The sequence below is a fragment of the Lutra lutra genome, chromosome 3, assembly GCF_902655055.1.
Source record: "Lutra lutra chromosome 3, mLutLut1.2, whole genome shotgun sequence".
Classification (NCBI taxonomy): Eukaryota; Metazoa; Chordata; class Mammalia; order Carnivora; family Mustelidae; genus Lutra; species Lutra lutra.
In genome coordinates this window covers 25,313,649-25,332,066 of record NC_062280.1, presented here as the reverse complement: position 1 = coordinate 25,332,066, position 18,418 = coordinate 25,313,649, and the positions used below count along the sequence as shown (strand labels likewise).

Sequence of the window (18,418 nt, the reverse complement as noted above, 5' to 3'; positions counted from 1 at the left end):
ATATGCCAGGCAATGCACTTCACTTTACGGTTACTCGTTAAATGGCTGAGGATGGGATTCCCACTGCCTAGAGGGACCATAAGAACTGCATTTAGGAGAGTCAGTAAAAGTCCCAAGTAGGATTAACCTCTCTTTCAGTATTTACATCACCTTAAACAGCTCTTCCCAAAACTGTGAGAAGGGAAACTAGGAGTAAATTAATTTGCCACATAAAGTCTCCTTTTAAACAGAGGGGGAAAAATACCTTTGCACCAATAAAGTACTTTGTCTGCTTTAGCTGGAAAGATATATTAAAGGATAGGATGGTAAAGAGAAACTAAAACAAAGTTTTCTCAAGAGACTTCTAGAACTAATAGAAAGCAGCTCCATAAAGAGGAGTTAAATAACATGAGGATGAATTAAATACTTAATGTATAAAAGGAATAAATTGTAATTTCTAAATATTTCAGCAGAGCTACCGAGAGCCCAAAAGCATAAACATAATTGATCACTACAATCTGATGATCCATTCAGCTTACATCTGGATCCCAGATGTAAGTTATTAGGATTCAAAAGTTTTCAGAATGAGTATCGAATGACCTTCTGATTCTGAAGAAAGGGAGACAAAATTTCAGGTATAAAACTATGGTGAGGGGTGCCTGGGTGGCTCAGTGGGTTAAGCCTCTGCCTTCAGCTCAGGTCATGATCCCAGGGTCCTGGGATAGAGCCCCGCATCGGGCTCTGCTCAGCAGGGAGCCTGCTTCCCTCTCTCTTTGCCTGCCTCTCTGCCTACTTGTGATCTCTCTCTGTCAAATAAATAAATAAAATCTTAAAAAAAAAAAAACAAAACTATGGTGAAGTTTGGGATATAATAGAGATTTAACTAAAAATTAAGGTCCATCAAAATTGAGTCAGGTGTTTTTGACACCAAAATTGTATATATTTTATAATACTCTAGTTACAAATGGGATCTTATTTTAGTAGTTCATGGTTATATAAGATATAAAGCAAATATCACTGATGACTTTATTTGAAAAAAGAAAACAGCTGGCTTCCATTTTAACACAGTACTCTGATCATACATGTTTTTCTTTCCTTCAAGAGGCCATCCTTAGCGGTGCCTGGGTGACCCAGTTGGTTAAGCACTGGACTCTTAGTTTGAGCTCAGGGCTTGATCTCTCAGGGTCATGAGATTGAGCCCATGAGATTGAGCCCAGCATGAGGCTCCGTGCGCAGAGGAAAGTCTGCTTGAAATTCTTCCTTTCCCTCGCCTCTTCCCTCTGCTTTCTCTCTAAAAAATAAAAAGTAAATAATAAATAAATAAATCTTTAGGAAAAAGGAGGCCATCCTTAAATTGATTCTAAAGCAATTGACTTAAAAAAGTATGTCTCCAATAATGAAGAGAATAGGGAGCCATCATCACTAGTAAATTTTAGCAATTATCTGGTTGAAGAATAAGTGAGCTTTAAAGTGAAGCAGAAAACAAACAAACAAAAAAACTCTTTCTGAAATTAGGCAGTAAGGGGTTATTGCCAAGCAGTTGCTATGCCCTTTAGGACCTCAAAGCAATTCAGCTCTCAGGTAAAGCCTAGGTGACAGAGAGGAAGAAGGTCATATGGTTGTCTTCAATTCCATTTTATCCCTCTTACCACCCCCACCTCCCATCCAAATCTGCAACAGTGTGGAAGTGAAGACATTCACCTCCAGGCAAATTTAACATACACAGCATTTTTTTTAAGTAGTGAATTTTTTCTTTAAAGAAATAGGAAAATAAAAACTATGTTGGAGGTGAAAGGGCAGTGGCATAGGAACCAAAGATTATGACAAGTAGTAAAAGTATTAATCTCAAGGGTAAACAAAATACTAAATTTGGTTAAATACAAATCCTCCAACAAAATGAATGCTTTATCACCATTTACTCAGTTGCCTCACAGTTAATATGAATGGGCAGTTAAAGATCTGATACACTTTAGAATGCTCACTGTTTGTTTAGATGAAGGTAGTTTAGGGGGTGATCTCTAGAAACTCTAGTGGTGAAGTGAGACTGGGAATGGAAGGAGGTCAGGAAAAACCTGGGCACAAGTGGGCCCAATCTCACTGAAGAGCTTGGATGATTCAAGCTGGAGGCAGGCATCCTGTGAGCTGCAGTACCCAGAAAATGAAAGAGAAAGACAAAGAGGGAGGAAGGGATGGAGGATAGAAGGAAAGATAGGAAGGAAAGAAAAAAATGTACACTGAGGAAATTTGTCCCTTTTGGAGAATGGGTTAGAACTTCCAAGATAAAACTGAGATTAAATTCCCAAGTACATTTGAGAAAAAAAAATTATTAGTAAAAGAAGAACGGTACACTATATAAAAAGTAAAATCAGAAAACTTGAAAGAGCTCTTTGAAATCAAAAGTGGTTGTAATTTAAAAAAAAAAATCCATGGAAGTATTAGAAGAAAAGTCCATAAGTTTTATGAGAAATGGGAAAAATGGGGAAAAAAAGGAAGTGGAAAACTCCAAGTTAAAACAAACATACACTAGTTGTATAGGAAAGGAAATGTGATTGTAGCAAACAATGTTGTTAGCGAAAAAAAAAAAAACAACAAAAAAAACCTGTCAGTTATATAATGTTACTCTTTTACAGTTTTGCATTTAGAATCATCCTGTGAACAAAACTTGACAAACTGTAAATACTACCAACTTTGATCATGTACAGTACATTTGGCAGTTATGGGAGGTAGAAAAGGAAAGTTGGGGTCAGTGAAGGGGGGATGGGGAGACACTAATATCTTCCATCTTTCCAGATGGTGAAACCAGAAGGTCATTTCTTCTTCTTTTTTAGTCTTTTTTTTTTTTTAGATTTATTTATTTATTTTAGAAAGAGAGTGAGAGCAAGCACGTGTGTGCAAGGGGAGGGCAGAGGGAAAGGGAGAGAGAGGGAGAGATTCTCCGGCAGACTCCTTGCTGAGTGCAGATCCTTAAGCAGGGCTGGATCCCAGGACCCTCAGATCATGACCTGAGCCAAAATCAAGAGTCCATGGCTCAACCAGCTGAGCCACCTAGGCGCCCCCCCCAGAGGCAGTTGACCTCTGTAGTTTGGGAACAAAAGAAAAGTGGCTTATAATTCAAACATTCAAAAAAGTAGTGATAATTTAAGACCTTGAATTAATTGACTTTTAAAACAATGTGAATGTAATATCTCTTAAGATTTTTCTTAAATTACATTTTGGAAATGTGGCAAATGACTACAAATTTCTCTGAAATCTATTTGGAAGGTGAGAACAGGCTACACGCCATCTAGTGGAAATTTGAGCCCTTTCCGGGCTCATGACTGTCTCCAAGGCTGTTGAATAATGTGGTGTTTATCTACCTCACCAGCTACGGATAGTGTTATACTTTAAGAGCAAATATTTTTGGTAGAATCATATGAGTAGATAAGAGAGAGTGATTATTTTAGGATGCTATCGTGGAATATAGGCATGGACTTTGGTTCAGGATCAGTATCCAGGGATACAAAGTCAAAGACCTGGTTGCCTCATGGACTTGCCAAGAGACCATGGAAAGCTCCATTAATTTTACTCTAACAAATTTCTCCATTATTTGTAATCAGGAAAGCATTATTCCTTTTCACAAATATGAGGGTCAAATATAGTAAGATATATGAAAATGATTATTAATCTTTATTGCTATGATCATCCCATATATTCCTTTGTTCTGATTCATTAGTAGATTTCCAAATTGCTTAGCATAGAATTAATGACTCCAAATAAAGTTCAATTGAAAATTAAACTCTATCTGATAATGTTGGGTAGATAGATAATGATATTTGTCTTTTAAAATTTATTAGAAAATTCTTTAACAATGTTAAAATATCTATGGTTTGAATATTGAGTCCTTAAGGTTTTCAGAGACACAGATTAAATATTATAAATATTTTCCATTACAGGTAATTGTGGCAAAAATCTAATTTTAAAAATATGCTTCTGCTATAGTACTTTCTGCTCCAAAGAAATATATTAATCTTGATATATAAAATCAATTTTATATTTTGTAATTATAAAATAGCACATTTTCCTTAAAGAGCATTTTACAAAAATTGGAGGAGAAAGAAAATTTCCTGTAATTCATCCACCCCAATATAACTTCTGTTAATATTTTAATGTAATTGATACAGGTATAGCATTAATATTTTATGTATATATTAATGTTATTTTAATGTAATATTATAATAAATATTAACACTTAGACATAATTTTTTTAAAAATCTGGGTAATACAGTTTTATATTCTATTTTCCACAAAACATTGCATCATGTGCCTCTAGGTCATTATATACTCTTCAGAAATAATTTTTTTGGCATAGTGTTCAACTAAATGGATGATCAATGTATATTTTAAACTTTACTGTTGGCATTTGGATTATTTCTGTTTTTTTGACATTACCAATTTATTATGATATTTGCTACGATAAAATAACTCATATAAGTTTTTCAGTTTATCTTTGAAAATTTCTTTAGAAAAAATTCTTAAAAAAGTAAAATTACTGAATGTTCACAAGCATGTGCTCATTTCTAAAGCTTTTGCTACATATAGCTGACTTGCTCTCCAGAAAGATGCACCATGTGTGGAACCTAACCTCTCCAAACATTGGGTATTATACTTTTAAGAATTTCTTAATGATAGAGAAGTTAAGTGTTATCTTCTTTTGATTTGTATGTCTTTGATTACTAGTAAAATTAATCTATTTTATTTCTATTAGTCATCAGTATTGTTTGTGTATGATTCTGTCTGTTCATGTTCTTTGCCCACCTGCATTGGTATTTTTATATTATTTTATAGGTTTGTAAAAACTTTTCATTTGCTAAACATATATATCTTAACCTATCATACTTATTATATTTGATATCTATATTTTGCCCAAATAAAAATCATTATATATCATCTAAAGTGGAAAGATAAAGTCTAAATAGGTCCGTAGAAAATGGCTTTGTGAAAGACTGAAGATGGAAACATAAGGTAGTATTTTCTAAATTATTTATTAAACTGTCCTTCATGGGACCTTGTTATTGTTGTTATAATTAATTATATGCATAATATTTCCATGTATATTATTAAAGCAAAAGAGGCAGGTAGCTAGGTATGAACATAGGTTCATCTACTTCCCCACACTCTTTGCTATCCTTTGCCTTCACCCCACTATCCCCAAGAGATTTGGAGATTTTTAAAAAAAATCTCCAAAATCTAATGTTGTAGATGGGAAATTTGATCATTTAAAACAAGCTTACTGGAATATGGGTCTATGGGAACATTCTTTATCCCTTTTCCTGCCCTCTCCCTCTGACCATTCTTCTTATATGTTGGCTTTTTCTGTTGTTGTTTTTCCTTTTGGTGATTGGGAATGCCATTGAATTTAATACAGTGACAGAACATGACCTACAAAAAAGGATAATGTTATAAGATAGTTAAAATTTTCTTACTGACTTTTTCTATTGTAACTCACATGCCAATTAATTTCTTAATTCATTAGCAATGTAACAGAAGAAAAGACTTTGAAAACACTGTGTGGATGTCTTTTAATTACAGCTAATTAAATACTGTGGAAGGACCTGATTATACCTTTGAGTATTTCTTAGTCTGAAAAAAGCCCTCGTAGTCATGAATACATTGGACAAAAGCTGAATTCAACAACTCTTATAAAAAACAAAAACTGCAAAAAAAGGAAGAAATTATAGAGTAGCACTGGGGGAGTATTCTCTAAATATGTGTGCAGATTCTCTGTGGAGGCTTATGCACCACTGTTTGTTTTGGTTATTAGGCAGAATCTCAAGTAATCCCAAGTAGAAATCACACTGCTTCTGGAAATGAAGAGCAGTGCCAGTGGGTAAACAGTTTCAGGGCAGACCGAAGCAATACTCCCTGAAGTTAGGAATGGATTTTTCCAGATGGCCACTGTGCATATGTCTGGGGGTACTGTGGTAGCCAAAATAGGAAACGGGAACATGATTCTTTCCAATTAAATCAACACTGTCCTTGAGAAAAGAAATTTCACAGAACATGTCCAGGGGGATGTGGGCAGACAAGAAATAGCATTCAAGTCCATCAAGACATCTTTAATTTAAATAATTATAATATCTTTTTAAATGTTCAGACCAGTCAAATTTATTTTGGGATTTTAGGCGAGCAGAGCAATGAGCTAAATGATGTGCTAGAAATTCACAGCTCAAAATTGGACTTGTCTATCCTTTTTCATTCTGGAACATTGGGCGAGTTACTTAATCTCTCTCTGATTGTTTCCTCCTGTGTAAAATGGGAATCACATCCCCAGGCTGCCCAACAGGCTTGTTGTGAAGATAAAATAATGAATGTTATGAGGCACTTTGCAATCATGAAAAACTGGATTGCATTTCCTGGGACTTGGAGGGAATAACCAATAATTCCAGTTCATGCTGTGGAACTCATCATGGTTTCTCCTAGGGAAGATGTTACTATTTATAATGGGGTAAAGATTTCTAGCTTTGTTCAAGCCCTGCCCCCTGACAAATTCTTTGGTGGTTATTCAATTCATCTTAATTAAAGAATAATTTGCTGCCCTGTGCGTAATCAGCTTGGCTAGAAACTGGCTTTTTTGCTGGGCAATCTGGTTGAACTTCTTAATAAATTTCAGCTCCCCCAAAGACCGCACACATATGCAGCTGTTACATACCCTCTCATGACTGAGCAATCAGATGAAGACACTAAGTACTTAATATATGGAGAACAGCCTGGCTTTGAAAGGCTTTTGATTCATCCAATGGGTGCACGGGTGATAGTGGTTAGCTTCAACATCGTCATTTGAACCCAAATAATATCTTGTATTTTCTCTTTGACTTGTGCATCTTAATTTCACCCTTCTTTTAGGGAAATGAAAGCATCCGAATCTATTCAATATTAACAAGAGAATCAATCTACTTATTTTGAAATCTGCCTTTCTTTTTGTTTTGTTTTGTTTTGCGTTTTGATCATCTACCCAGCTGGTCCTATTTGTACCCAGACCCTGCTACAGTTGGACTGGAAGGTCAGCTATTTTCAAGATTAACCTGATATGTCTTGTTTACCAGTGTGCAATTTAGTTGACTACCAAAAAATCGCTGAATCTGTGCTCTTGCCCTGCAGAATAACCTACACACAGAGAGGAGAATTTTAAGGGAGTTCCAGGATGCTGCTGATTCTGGAGCCAATAGTTTCATAGTAGGCATATGCGTGGAGTAGGAACAAATCATTTGGTACAGAAAAGATATAACAGAAAGCAACATATATCTTATTTGTCCCATTCCTCAGCTCTGTTCCTTAGAGGCAAAACTTTCATTGTTTCTCCTTTTGCTGCTTCAGTTTTCCTCTAATTCAGTGTGTAGCAGAATTACCTAAATGATCATTAAGAATGCAGATTCCTGAGATTTATTCTAGCTTTGCTTAACAGAATCACTGCTATTGTGGCTGAGAAGACATAAAAGAAAAATCACAGGAAATGCTAATGCCTTCTAAATTTTGAGAACAATTCGCTTAACAAATCTTGGGCTGCATTATGACCATCATGCACTCTAGGCACTTTGGCCTTTATGGGTCTCTTCCTCCATTAAAAAAAAAAAAAGTATTTAAAATTATATTTTATTACTACATTGGTATATAGATAAATATATTAATATTAAATATTAGTTTTTTTCAAACTAAGTACATTTTTTTTCCCTCTGATTTCGTGGAAATAATGTTTTTTTCTCATGGGCCCATAAAAGTATTGTGGATGTTAGGCACTGTTTCTCCTATAGCCCAGAATGAATCCAGGACTAATCAACATAGAGAATTGGCAATCTAATATTCAGAAAATTGAGGCCTTAAGCATATCATATCTTTGGCATACCATGATAAAATCCAAGTCAATACTTGTTGAGGTTCAGAAGATACAACTCTGCATGAAGATAATTTGCAGGTGGTTCTTATGTTCAGAGTTGGATGCGTAGCTACAAAAGCAGGCAGTGAGCTTTCAATGGACTTCTCAATACTAGCAAATGCAAAAGTGGGGAAAATACTGGGTCTCAACTTTGCTCAAGTATTACCATCCTATTTAGGTGACATGGACAAATATATATGGCAACTGCATACAAATAAAAGTCTACGAAATACTAGGCTATGGGAATAACAACACCTAGGGTCCAATGGCTAGAGTCTGGCAGAATTTCTCATTGGAAGCAGGAGAATGGGAGGGAAGAGAAAGGGACACTGAAACGCACAGTGTAGATGGAAGTTTATAATATGAAGCAGGAACAGTACACACAAGAACTTCTAAGAGAAAGCAAAGTATAGCCTTGTGTTGTACAAAACTAGAGGAGACCAGAACTGATAGAAGACCATAAAAATGACAATTTTAGATCACTGAGAAGACTAAGTATCATCTTAGAGTTTTGAAAAGGCAACTAGCAGCAAACAGTGCTCAAAAATGGTTATTATTCTGAATATTTACACTCACATTTGCCATTTACAAAGTGGCTTACATAATAATAGCTAATATTTATTGAGAACTTGCCAATATTTCAAGTTTACTGATAATACACACTGAAGCTGAGACTAGATAAGAGGGAAACTGTAAGGAGTACTATGGAAGAAATAACAGTATTTAATTGCTGTGGTTATTGATTGTTCTGTAACAAACCACTCCAAAAGGTAGCAATCTAAAACAACCATTATTTCATTTACTTGCTCCAGCATGCCACCTGGGCTGACTTAGCTGGGCAGTCCTTCTCATCTTGCTGGTGGTCATGCATGTGGTTGCTCTTAAGCAGGTGAGTCCATAGAAAGCTGGGATTAACTGGAACTCTGGGACAGCTGGACCCCTCTTTCTCTGTATCTCTGTTTCACCTTCTTTCAAAGTAGCTTCTCCTTGTGGCCTTTCCAGAAGGGTAACTTAAGGCTTAGGTTTAAAGCTGAATCATTCTTTCTGTTCAGGAAGATTCATGGGGTGGTGGGTACCCCATGGTACCTCAATGATATTCCATGGGTGAGCATGAATTCTGAGAGGCATGATTACCCAGGGCCACCAGTGTTCCAGAACCACAAGTGCTGGGAAGAACTTCTTTCCCACACTTTCGGTTTCTTTCCAGTTGTTAGTGGCAGTGAAATACTCAGCTACTGGGGCAGTGGAGTGGCTTATCTGATTGTCAAGTCTGTGAAGAATGGCAGCATGTTTGCCTTTGGGAGTGTGATTTTCCTGTAGAAGTCCATTGCTGGTAGGAAAGTCTGTATTATTTGAGATTCAGGATTAGCTACTGGCCAATAAACTTGAAACCATGCCCTCTAACTTGGTTTCCATGAGGAACGAGAATGATAGTTGGCTTCCATCTGCTACTGCATTATTTTAGGGAAGAGATGCTATTTATAGTTCTCCCTAGGGATTATAACAACCCGAGGAGATTACAAATGATGAGATACGTGTGGGAACTCAATAGAGATGAAGGGTAAGTGATGAATACATTGAGGAAGGTGTTATATAACCTAGGGACAACAAATAATTGGCACAGTAATAATATTTCAGACTCATATTTGGTTATGAAATGGAGGCTAATCATTTATGTCCACTTCTTGTAATTGAAACCATGGTTACTTGGTTTCAGTGGCCTACTGTTACTCTCTTCTTATCCTTATATAACCCTGATCTCGAGGAGAGCCATGAATCAAGGTTAAAATATATTTCCTAATTTCCCTGCAAATAAAGAAGCCATATGAACCATTGACCAGTGACAGGTAAATAGAAGCTGTTAGGTGGACTCATTGGAAAGTTCCTTCTAAGCTGGCTGTAGGCATAGGGGATAGCAAATTCAGATAGGAGCAGATTCAGAGAGAGGGTGATTATTTACCCTTCTGTTCTACTGGGAATACTTAGTGCTATAGTGGCCATATTGGGACCATGAAGTAAACTTCAACACGAAATACATGCACTAAGAATGGAAAAGCAAAAAGATAGGAGGCTGGTCTCCTGGTGTATGGGGTTCTTGTACCAGTTGTCCATCATCTGCTCCCTGACTTGAGTTTACATGAGGGAAAGAAAATACCCTTTTTGTCAAAGATTTTTTTTTTAATGTTTCTGTTACTTTGCAGTTGAACATAGTACTTAATTGACCATTTGATTGGAGAAGACAAAAGTATGTAGTTGATTTTTTTTGCAAGAAAGATGAGGCCATGTAGATGAAGAGTTATTCAGAATCATATGGGAGAAATTTCTTCTATGTGCATATGTTAGAGATTTTTCATATAAGATACAGGCATATCTCCTTTGGTGGTGCTTTGCTTTACTGCACTTTGCAGATACTGTGTTTCTTACGAATTGAAGGTCTGTGGCAGCCCTTTGTCGAACAAGCCTATTGGTGCCATTTTCCTGATAGCATTTGCTCACTTTGTGTCTCCGTGTCATGTTTTGATAATTCTTGTAATATTTCAGACTTTTTCATTATTATATTTGTTATGGTGATCTACAGGTGGATTAGTGATCAGTGATCTTTGCTGCTAGCATTGCAGCACTTTTGGAGCACTCTGATCCATGCCCATTGGGACAGTGAACTAAATGCTGTATGTGATCGCTCTGCCAACCAGCCATTCCCCCATCTCTCCACGCCTTCTCGGGTCTCCCTATTCCCTGAGACATAACGATATTAAAAAGAGACCAATTAATGACCCTACAATAACCTTTAAGTGTTGAAAGGAAGAGTTGCAAGTTTCTCATTTTAAGCAAAAAGCTAAAAATCGAAAACTCAGAGATAGTACTTTTAAGCAATAAGGCATTTTTAATTAAGGTATGTACCCTTTTTAGACATAATGCTATTGCACACTTAATAGACTACAGTGTAGTGTGAGTGTAATCTTTCATATGCACTGGGAAACCAAAAAATGAACCTGACTTGCTTTATTGAGGTATTGGCTTTGTTGTGGTGGTCTGAAACCGAAGCTGCGACATCTTTGAGGTTCGCCTGTACCCTCTTCCATCAGAGCATTAGACCTTAACTTTCTCTCACCTCTGCCTGATACCCTCTTCTTGTGAATATTCACACAGCACACAACCTCCCTGGAACAGGCATTTCTGCTCCAATGTTCACAGCTCAGTCAGGCCTGTTCTGATCCTTCCCTGTACACTTGTAGCTCTTATCATTTTCGCTAACCATACTCTGCTTCTTACTCTTGAGATTCTTTACTTTATTATTGTCTCCTCAGTGCTTCGGAGATGATCTCACACTTAGTCGTTGTTCAGTGAATATTTAACAATTGAATTAATAATGAATAAACATAAAACTAATGCATGCATGTTTGATTCTGAAGGTTTTCTGATAAAACTGCCCACAAATCAATGCATGTATAAAGACATGTGACTCAGAGCTCATTTTAGGTTGAGAACTTCAAATATACTGTCGAACTTCGGAATGGTGCTGTGGTTGTTAAAATAATGTGTCTCTTACAATTGGTCTGTGTAACTGGTTAGTGTTTAAGCTAGAAGGCAGTTTTTCAAACTTTGTTGATTTTTCCCCTTCAGTTTTATCTGAAAGAAATAGAATGGCAAGATATAAGCCTCAAAAGGCTCATGAAGGCATCATAAATCGCCTTTATGTTGACTTGGCCACATAGTCCTAATTTTCTTGGGCTGAATATACTGTGTATCTCTTTAGTAAAAAAATGAGCACAAAGCAAGTGTTTACATTCATGAGAAATACGTCTGTCACTGGATTTTGTTTTTTATATACACACCCCCAAACCCAGTGGCAGATACATATGCAATACACACATACAAATATGTACACATATGTATGCATAATATATATATGTGTGTGTATATATGTGGACAATTTTCTTTTTAAATATCAGGAACATATTGGAAGATTCATGCACTAATTTATTTCAATAGCATAGTACTAATATAGCTCATTTTCAAAATTTAATAAAATCTGCCTGTCTTTCAAAATAGTCAGGCAGATATGCCAAGAAAAAGAAATAAATATAGAGATAAACCACAAGGTGATATCTGTTTTTCTCCCTGGGTGGGAAATTCTAGAAATGAGGTCTTAGAAGAATAGGTCTCTGGTACTCCACAGTGTGTTGTGGAAAAATGCACTTTGTTTCTTTACCCTCTGGATGTCACTTAGTGGCAGATTCCAGGGTCCAGCTGAGTTTTGCTGCATGTCCATGGTACACAGTGGTAGCTTGGAAGCAGCTGCCCAGAGCCTGCATTTCCCAGTACTTCCCAGGCCTCCAGGTAGTCTTACGTTTTTACCATGGGGATATGGGCAGAAGTGATGGCAGCCACTTCCCAGAGAGGCCCATAAACATTTTTTATGTTTTGTGTTTTATTCTAGGTAATCATCACCCTCTTTTCCTGAGTTGACCAGCTGGATTTTGACATGCAGGGTGATCTTGGGAAATACGTGTTGAAAAAGGCAGAGCCACTATAGTCTTAGTCACATAAAAACTCCAGAGGAGAACTGCTTTCCCCACATGGCTATGAAGTTAAGCCACAGAGATTTCAACTTTTTATCTCTTTTAGCCTCTAGTACTTCCTCAACTAGTACCCCTGTGCTACAGCTTTAACAGAGGTTATGAAGCTACCATCTTTCTAGAAGTCTGACCCAGCAGAGAGCAGTAGTTCTCAGACTTCGGAATCTTCTGGAGAGAGTTCGTTTGATAACAGATCTCCAGCCTTCACTCCCAGATTCTGATTCATTAGAGCTGGGCTGGGGCCCAGAAATAGGCATTTTAATTACCACTCCTGGTGATTTGGATGCACACTGGAGGAATACTGATAAAGAGTGGATGTGCAGAAGTGGCAGCTGGGATTCTGGGGTTGGTAACGGACAGTGGGAATTACTCAAGCCAGAGTATGAGCTGGACACAAGTCAGAAGTAGGAAAATTGTCAAAGAAAAGTTCCAAATTGCAGCAGAGAGTACAGATAACCTAGGCATCTGTGACCCTGCCGTGCTTTCAAAAGGGATAAAAGCACAAAAATGGGCTGTGAACACAGGGTGAACCAAAAAAGGAAGGTCTTGACATTTAGAGAAGGAGGCGAGGATAGTTTCAGTGTAAAGATTTGCAAACGCAAGCCCCTTAAGCTGGCGAAATACAATTGAAATAGACCACTCAGAGTAAGCAGTGGTTTTGAGGCCAACACCATGATCAACACCAATTGGCCTATCACAGAAGAACAATATGTGGAAAGGCAAGAGCTTAAAATGAGTTTTTTTTTTCTTTCCAATACACTATCAAATAATGTTACAGGCCTAAATCCAAAGACTATTCTTGAATTGGATCTTTTCCAATGCTCTAAATTTAGCCAGCTGGGATTCTGTTATGAGCCTATTCAACCTTTTGAAATGTAGAATTTGCCTTTTAATGGGAAATCTGCATTTCACCTTAACATGGAACACTCTCTTTTCCCCTCAGAGAAATATGATCTTTTGGTGCTCTATAATTAGCACAATTAAAGGAAAGATTGTAGCAAGGTGTGAAAAGACCAAAATATACAAATCCGCACAGGTAATACTGAGGACTGTAAAAATGTACCTTTATTCCCGGTGAACTACAGGCCATATCATGAATACTATCAGGCATTATTACCACCAAGTTTTCATTGAGAACCAAGTACTCGGTGAGAAGAGAATTTGAAAGACGTGCACTTTTAGAATAAATGGGTGAGAAAGGTATACTTTTTACTTAAATGAAAACATCACTCCATTATTGAAGATGTAATTGGTCAGCAACGACTTTAAGCAACAGTATACAACTGCATAGGATTTCTCTTCAACCAGGCTTCCTTTGGGAAATCAAGTGCTCTAGTTAGAAACATCTTTGCTCTGTAGTAGAGAAATCAAACCCCAAAGTGGATGAAGCAGAATGGTGAACATGTTCTTAGAAATAGCCAATTAATTAAGGGTCTATCAACGCTCCAAAAGCTTGTGCTCTTGTGGATTGACAGGACCGGAGACCTAAGCATAGCTGATATTTGTAAAATAATACAGTACGGCTCCCAGGTGTCACGGTCTGTGTGAAGATGCCTGGTGTCTTGCGTAAATTTAAAACCAAGTCATGGAGAGGAAGATGTTTCACGTGCCTGTAGGCCTTCTAGTGCATCTTTCTTTTCAAATATGTGAGATACTCAGTTTGTGAAATATCTGAACTGACTTTGTTGGCTTTTTAAAAATATTACTTCCTATCATTTACATGTTCTGAAGGTCATGAGGATTTCAGAAATAGGTCATGCAGCTTTTCAAACTTGTATCCCTTATGTGTAAGATGATGGAGTTTGAATGTGAATGTTTTAGGTGCTTGCATTCTTTTTAGGAAAAATGGTCATGGCATTTTCAAGATTACCAAATATTTTGATGGAGGAAATTTGACATTCACAACAAGACCCATGTGGTAGATGGGGGAAATATATTGTTGGAAGTGTATTGGTTCTCATTTTACAGGTGAGTAAACTGAAACAAGAAGAGATTAGGTCATCTGAAAGGTTGTCCCACTAAACTAGCAGGGCAGTGAGGTGGTCTGGAGGGTGCTCCCAAATGCTGCTCAGCTGACTGAGCAAAACTGAGGTTTGAAAGAGCCCCTGGATTCATTGTCTTAGCAAATAAACAGAAAAATGAAAGCATTTGAACTAAGAAGTGTTTTTTGAGAAGCTACTCTGGCATTTAATTTTATTTTACTTTATTTTATTTTATTTAAGATTATTTATTTTAGAGAGAGAGAGTGGGGGGATGAGGAGGGGCAAGGGCACGGGGAGAGAACCTCAAGCAGACTCCCCACTGTGCACGGAGCCCAAGGCAGGGCTTGATTCCATGACCCTGAGCTCATGACCTGAGCTGAAACCAGGAGTCAGACACTTAACTGACTGGGCCACCCAGGAGCCCCTGTTTCATTTTAGATGAAACAGCAATGTGAAAGCACAGTCCTTGCCTTCAAGAAGCTCACAGTTCTCTGAGGGAAATAAAGCAAATACTTATGGGACAGGCACTTAGCGTCATGGCTGGCTCAGCATTGAAAGTGGCAAATGGAGGTGGAAAAGCCACAGTGAGGGGTCAGCAAGTGACAGGGAGTAGGCATTGGCTCTTTGCCACTTAATTTAGCCTTTGTCACTTAATTTCTATAACTCTTGGTGTCTTCACAGTGGGAGGGAAGAATTGACAAAAACGCCCTCCTTGACCAGACTTCACCCAGGCTCCTGTGAACCTTCTTTTCAACTGGGCCTTGACCTTTGGACTTTTGTCCATTTCTCATCAAATTTCCCATTCCCCAATTCTCCCAGGTGCTATTTGGTCTGTGTTTAGCAAGAATCTTGTCGAGTTTAGCCAGAAATCCCCCATCACATTTCATGTTTCCCTCTAGTAATATTCCATTCACTGACCTCCTTCCCACCCCTTCCCCCCTTCATGCAACCTTAGAAATTCCCACCTGTCCATTTTGTATTTGGGATTGAAGCAAGTTCTATACTGATGTCTCTTTTCCTTTGGGAAATAGTTCCTGAATAGTGTCTGTTTTTACTGCCATAACTACCATCAGGCTCTCTTTGTTTCTCTTTAAGAAAGTATTAGCAGAATATTTCCTAATCCAGAGAATTACAAAGGCAGGTTAATATAAAAAAAAGTAAAACATAAGAAAAACCATTAGATTAGTCATCACCATTAAGGTATGAGATATTTGGTTGTTTTTGAGAATTCTAGATAAACCAGACCACCTCAAAAGCACCAGCTAAAGAAGAGGATATATTAGACAATAGCTGAGAAATAACTAAAGGCCTTGAAAATCTAAGACTTGTTCTAGATAAAAACTTTATTTAATGGGAAAATGAGAGCAGTAGTGTATTTGTCACTTTTCCGGAAAGTTTTTCTGCTTTAAGTATGCCCTTGAAAGGAAAAACAAGAAGAAAACATCCAAGACACTGATTTAGAAACTCAAAAAAAAGTACCTAGTGCTATAAAAAACATAGTTGTATAACATTTCAAGGATGAATTTTAAGCACATTCAAGTCTTGAAGCAGACAACACCTGCTTAGTTTCTGATAAACTTTAATTTCTGATTTGACTTTAAGAACTTCTGGAGGAAGCGGCAAACAAAGCTGATCTGAACAGACTTTGAGACTCCAAGAGAAGCTGAGAGATTTCCCCCCCAAATGGAAGAGACTCACACATGTGAGGCATTAAGGAAGACTGGCTCAGAAGAGGGTGAAGGTCAAAGTCATTCCTGATCCTCAAGTGAGAAATTCTTCAGCACCACACAGAGTAGAGTTTTATTGTTTGGTTTGCTGCTGAAAAGCTTTTGGCAGTGTGGTTGGCAATGTTTATCTGTCTTAAGTCATCCTAACAGCCTTGTGCTTACTCTGCATAGGAAAGTAGTTTTCTTTGCTAAAAAAAAAAGAAAAAAATTCAAACCAGAATAATTGAGAAGTACTTTATTTCATGTCTATGAGAATAAATTATAATATTTTATAACACTTAGGACTGGATAAATAATTGAAGGCATTGTAGCAAGAAACAAAGCCTTAGATAAGCAATTTACAGTATTCCTTGCTCATATGGGAATGAAGTTATGCTAACTAAGACTACTACAGTCTTATCATGCACTAATAAGGCTAATGGTAGATGCATTTAGCATAAAATATAATAGCTATAGCAAAAGAGACAGGACCTCTCCACTGATTTCCTTTTGAAATTTAGAAAATTAGGAATAAGGTTGTAGAGTTTGGCTGTATGTTAGTTCTTTAGCTTATTTAGGAATTGGTGTACTAGACTGGTTGGTTCACTGTAGAGACAGAATGAAAGAAATGAATGACATGTGGTGAATAGATTAAAGGATAACCTCACTTCAGAAATATTTACAGGTAGGGTAGTAGATGTATTTTGCTTGCTTATTTGTTTGTTTTCTGCCCAGCATCTTCTTGGGGAACAACTTCTATGTCATCTCTGTAACAACTGTATTTAGTCCAGGAGGCCCATGGTGACCTTCTCACTCCTACCCCTTGCTCTCATACCTTAGATGGGCTGGTAATCAAGGCTTGATCTCAGAGTACTCTTTCTGATTTCAGAGGTGGACACATGACTAGAGCTGAACCAAATAGATCCTCCTTGGAAATTTTGCCAGAGCTATTAGGAAGATAGTTCCTTTTTTCCACTATGTTGCTAGGTTGGGATATGAAACTGCTAGTGTGGTCTTTGCCTCAAGAAATTGATGGGAGTAGGAAGTGTGCCTAAGAATAAAGGGAATAGAGAGGCAAGAAGGGCCAAAACACAGAAGGACACAGACACAGAATCCTTAAGTTATTTCTGGGTCCCTGGGTCTAGCCATGCAGAAAACTACAACTATGCTTGGGTTTTTCAGTCCTGTGAGTTAATAGTTTTCCTTTGGCTATCATTAACTTGGAGTTGGGTTTTGTCATTTGCACAGAGGTGGCTGCCTAATTTTATGGTCTATGGGTTAATAGGAATAATACTGTTGAACTATTTATACTTACGTGAACCCTTCCTCTCAGAAGCCATTAAGTTCTTCACTGAGATACTCTGCTGACATGGCAAGATATTGTTACATCTTGTCTGGTTTTCTCACAGAGGCTAGCCTGATCTAACCTGAGCTAGTATAACTTTTAAAGTTAAACAGGTATGTGTGTGTGTGTGTGTGTGTGTGTGTGTGTGTATACCACTTTAGGAAAATAAGTTATGATAGATTTTAAATAGTCCTTAATGGTCTCCCTCTGACAATGAATAGCCATAGTTTGAACAGTAAAACAATTCTATTTCCCTTCCTCATTGACACAGTTTTGGCTTGGTGATTTGCTTTGAACAATAAAACGTGAGTGGAAGTGATGAGTCCCATGTATAAGCAGAGCCTGTAAGACCCATCAGTTTGTTCTGCCATTGTTTTCTCTCTCCTCTGCCAAGAAAAGCATACATCCCAGATAGGGAGTATTCCTTCAGCCTTGACTTCAGTGTGAAGAAATGAGAATCAGAGTCATAGCCAACTCACATCCAACATGTATGTGAGCAAGGAATTTGTTGTAAACTCCTGAGATGAGGGCTTTGATTGTTACAACAACAAAACCTAATAAACACTGACTGATATATAAAGCATAGCAAGACTCAAAATCAAGGAAAAATGATTATTTAAAGTTAATAATTTATAGTACCTATGGGTGGCTTCTTTAAATTATAAGTTCCTTTGATGCACCATAATATTCAATTTACCAAAAAAAATTTACACAAGATAACTGAACACATTCACCACAAATTCCTCGATTTTCTTCCTTGGTTGTCTTTTCTGGGCTCTGGTTGTTCTGTATGTCTCACAGATACAGTACTCTATGGAACTGAACTGTTGATTTGGTAGAGCTCTTTGATGTATTGTTGTTCTAAGCTGACAGCTCCTCAGGAGTGCTGCCGACAAATGTCACGAGAGAAGGCACTT

General features: G+C 37.4%; 1 protein-coding gene across 2 annotated transcripts in view; it reads right to left on the bottom strand.

Annotated features, from left to right (window-relative positions):
• VWC2L (von Willebrand factor C domain containing 2 like) overlaps positions 1–18,418 on the bottom strand; it is a 160,648-nt gene that overhangs the window by 64,740 nt on the left and 77,490 nt on the right. Inside the window, exon 4 of one of the 2 annotated variants that reach the window (XM_047721574.1) lies at positions 5,345–5,397. The exons of the other annotated variant lie outside the window; for it this stretch is intronic. Coding sequence (XP_047577530.1) covers positions 5,375–5,397 — 23 coding nt within the window. The 3' untranslated portion in view covers positions 5,345–5,374. Of the gene's footprint in view, positions 1–5,344; positions 5,398–18,418 lie in introns of those variants that run through there. 2 annotated transcript variants of the gene reach the window in all.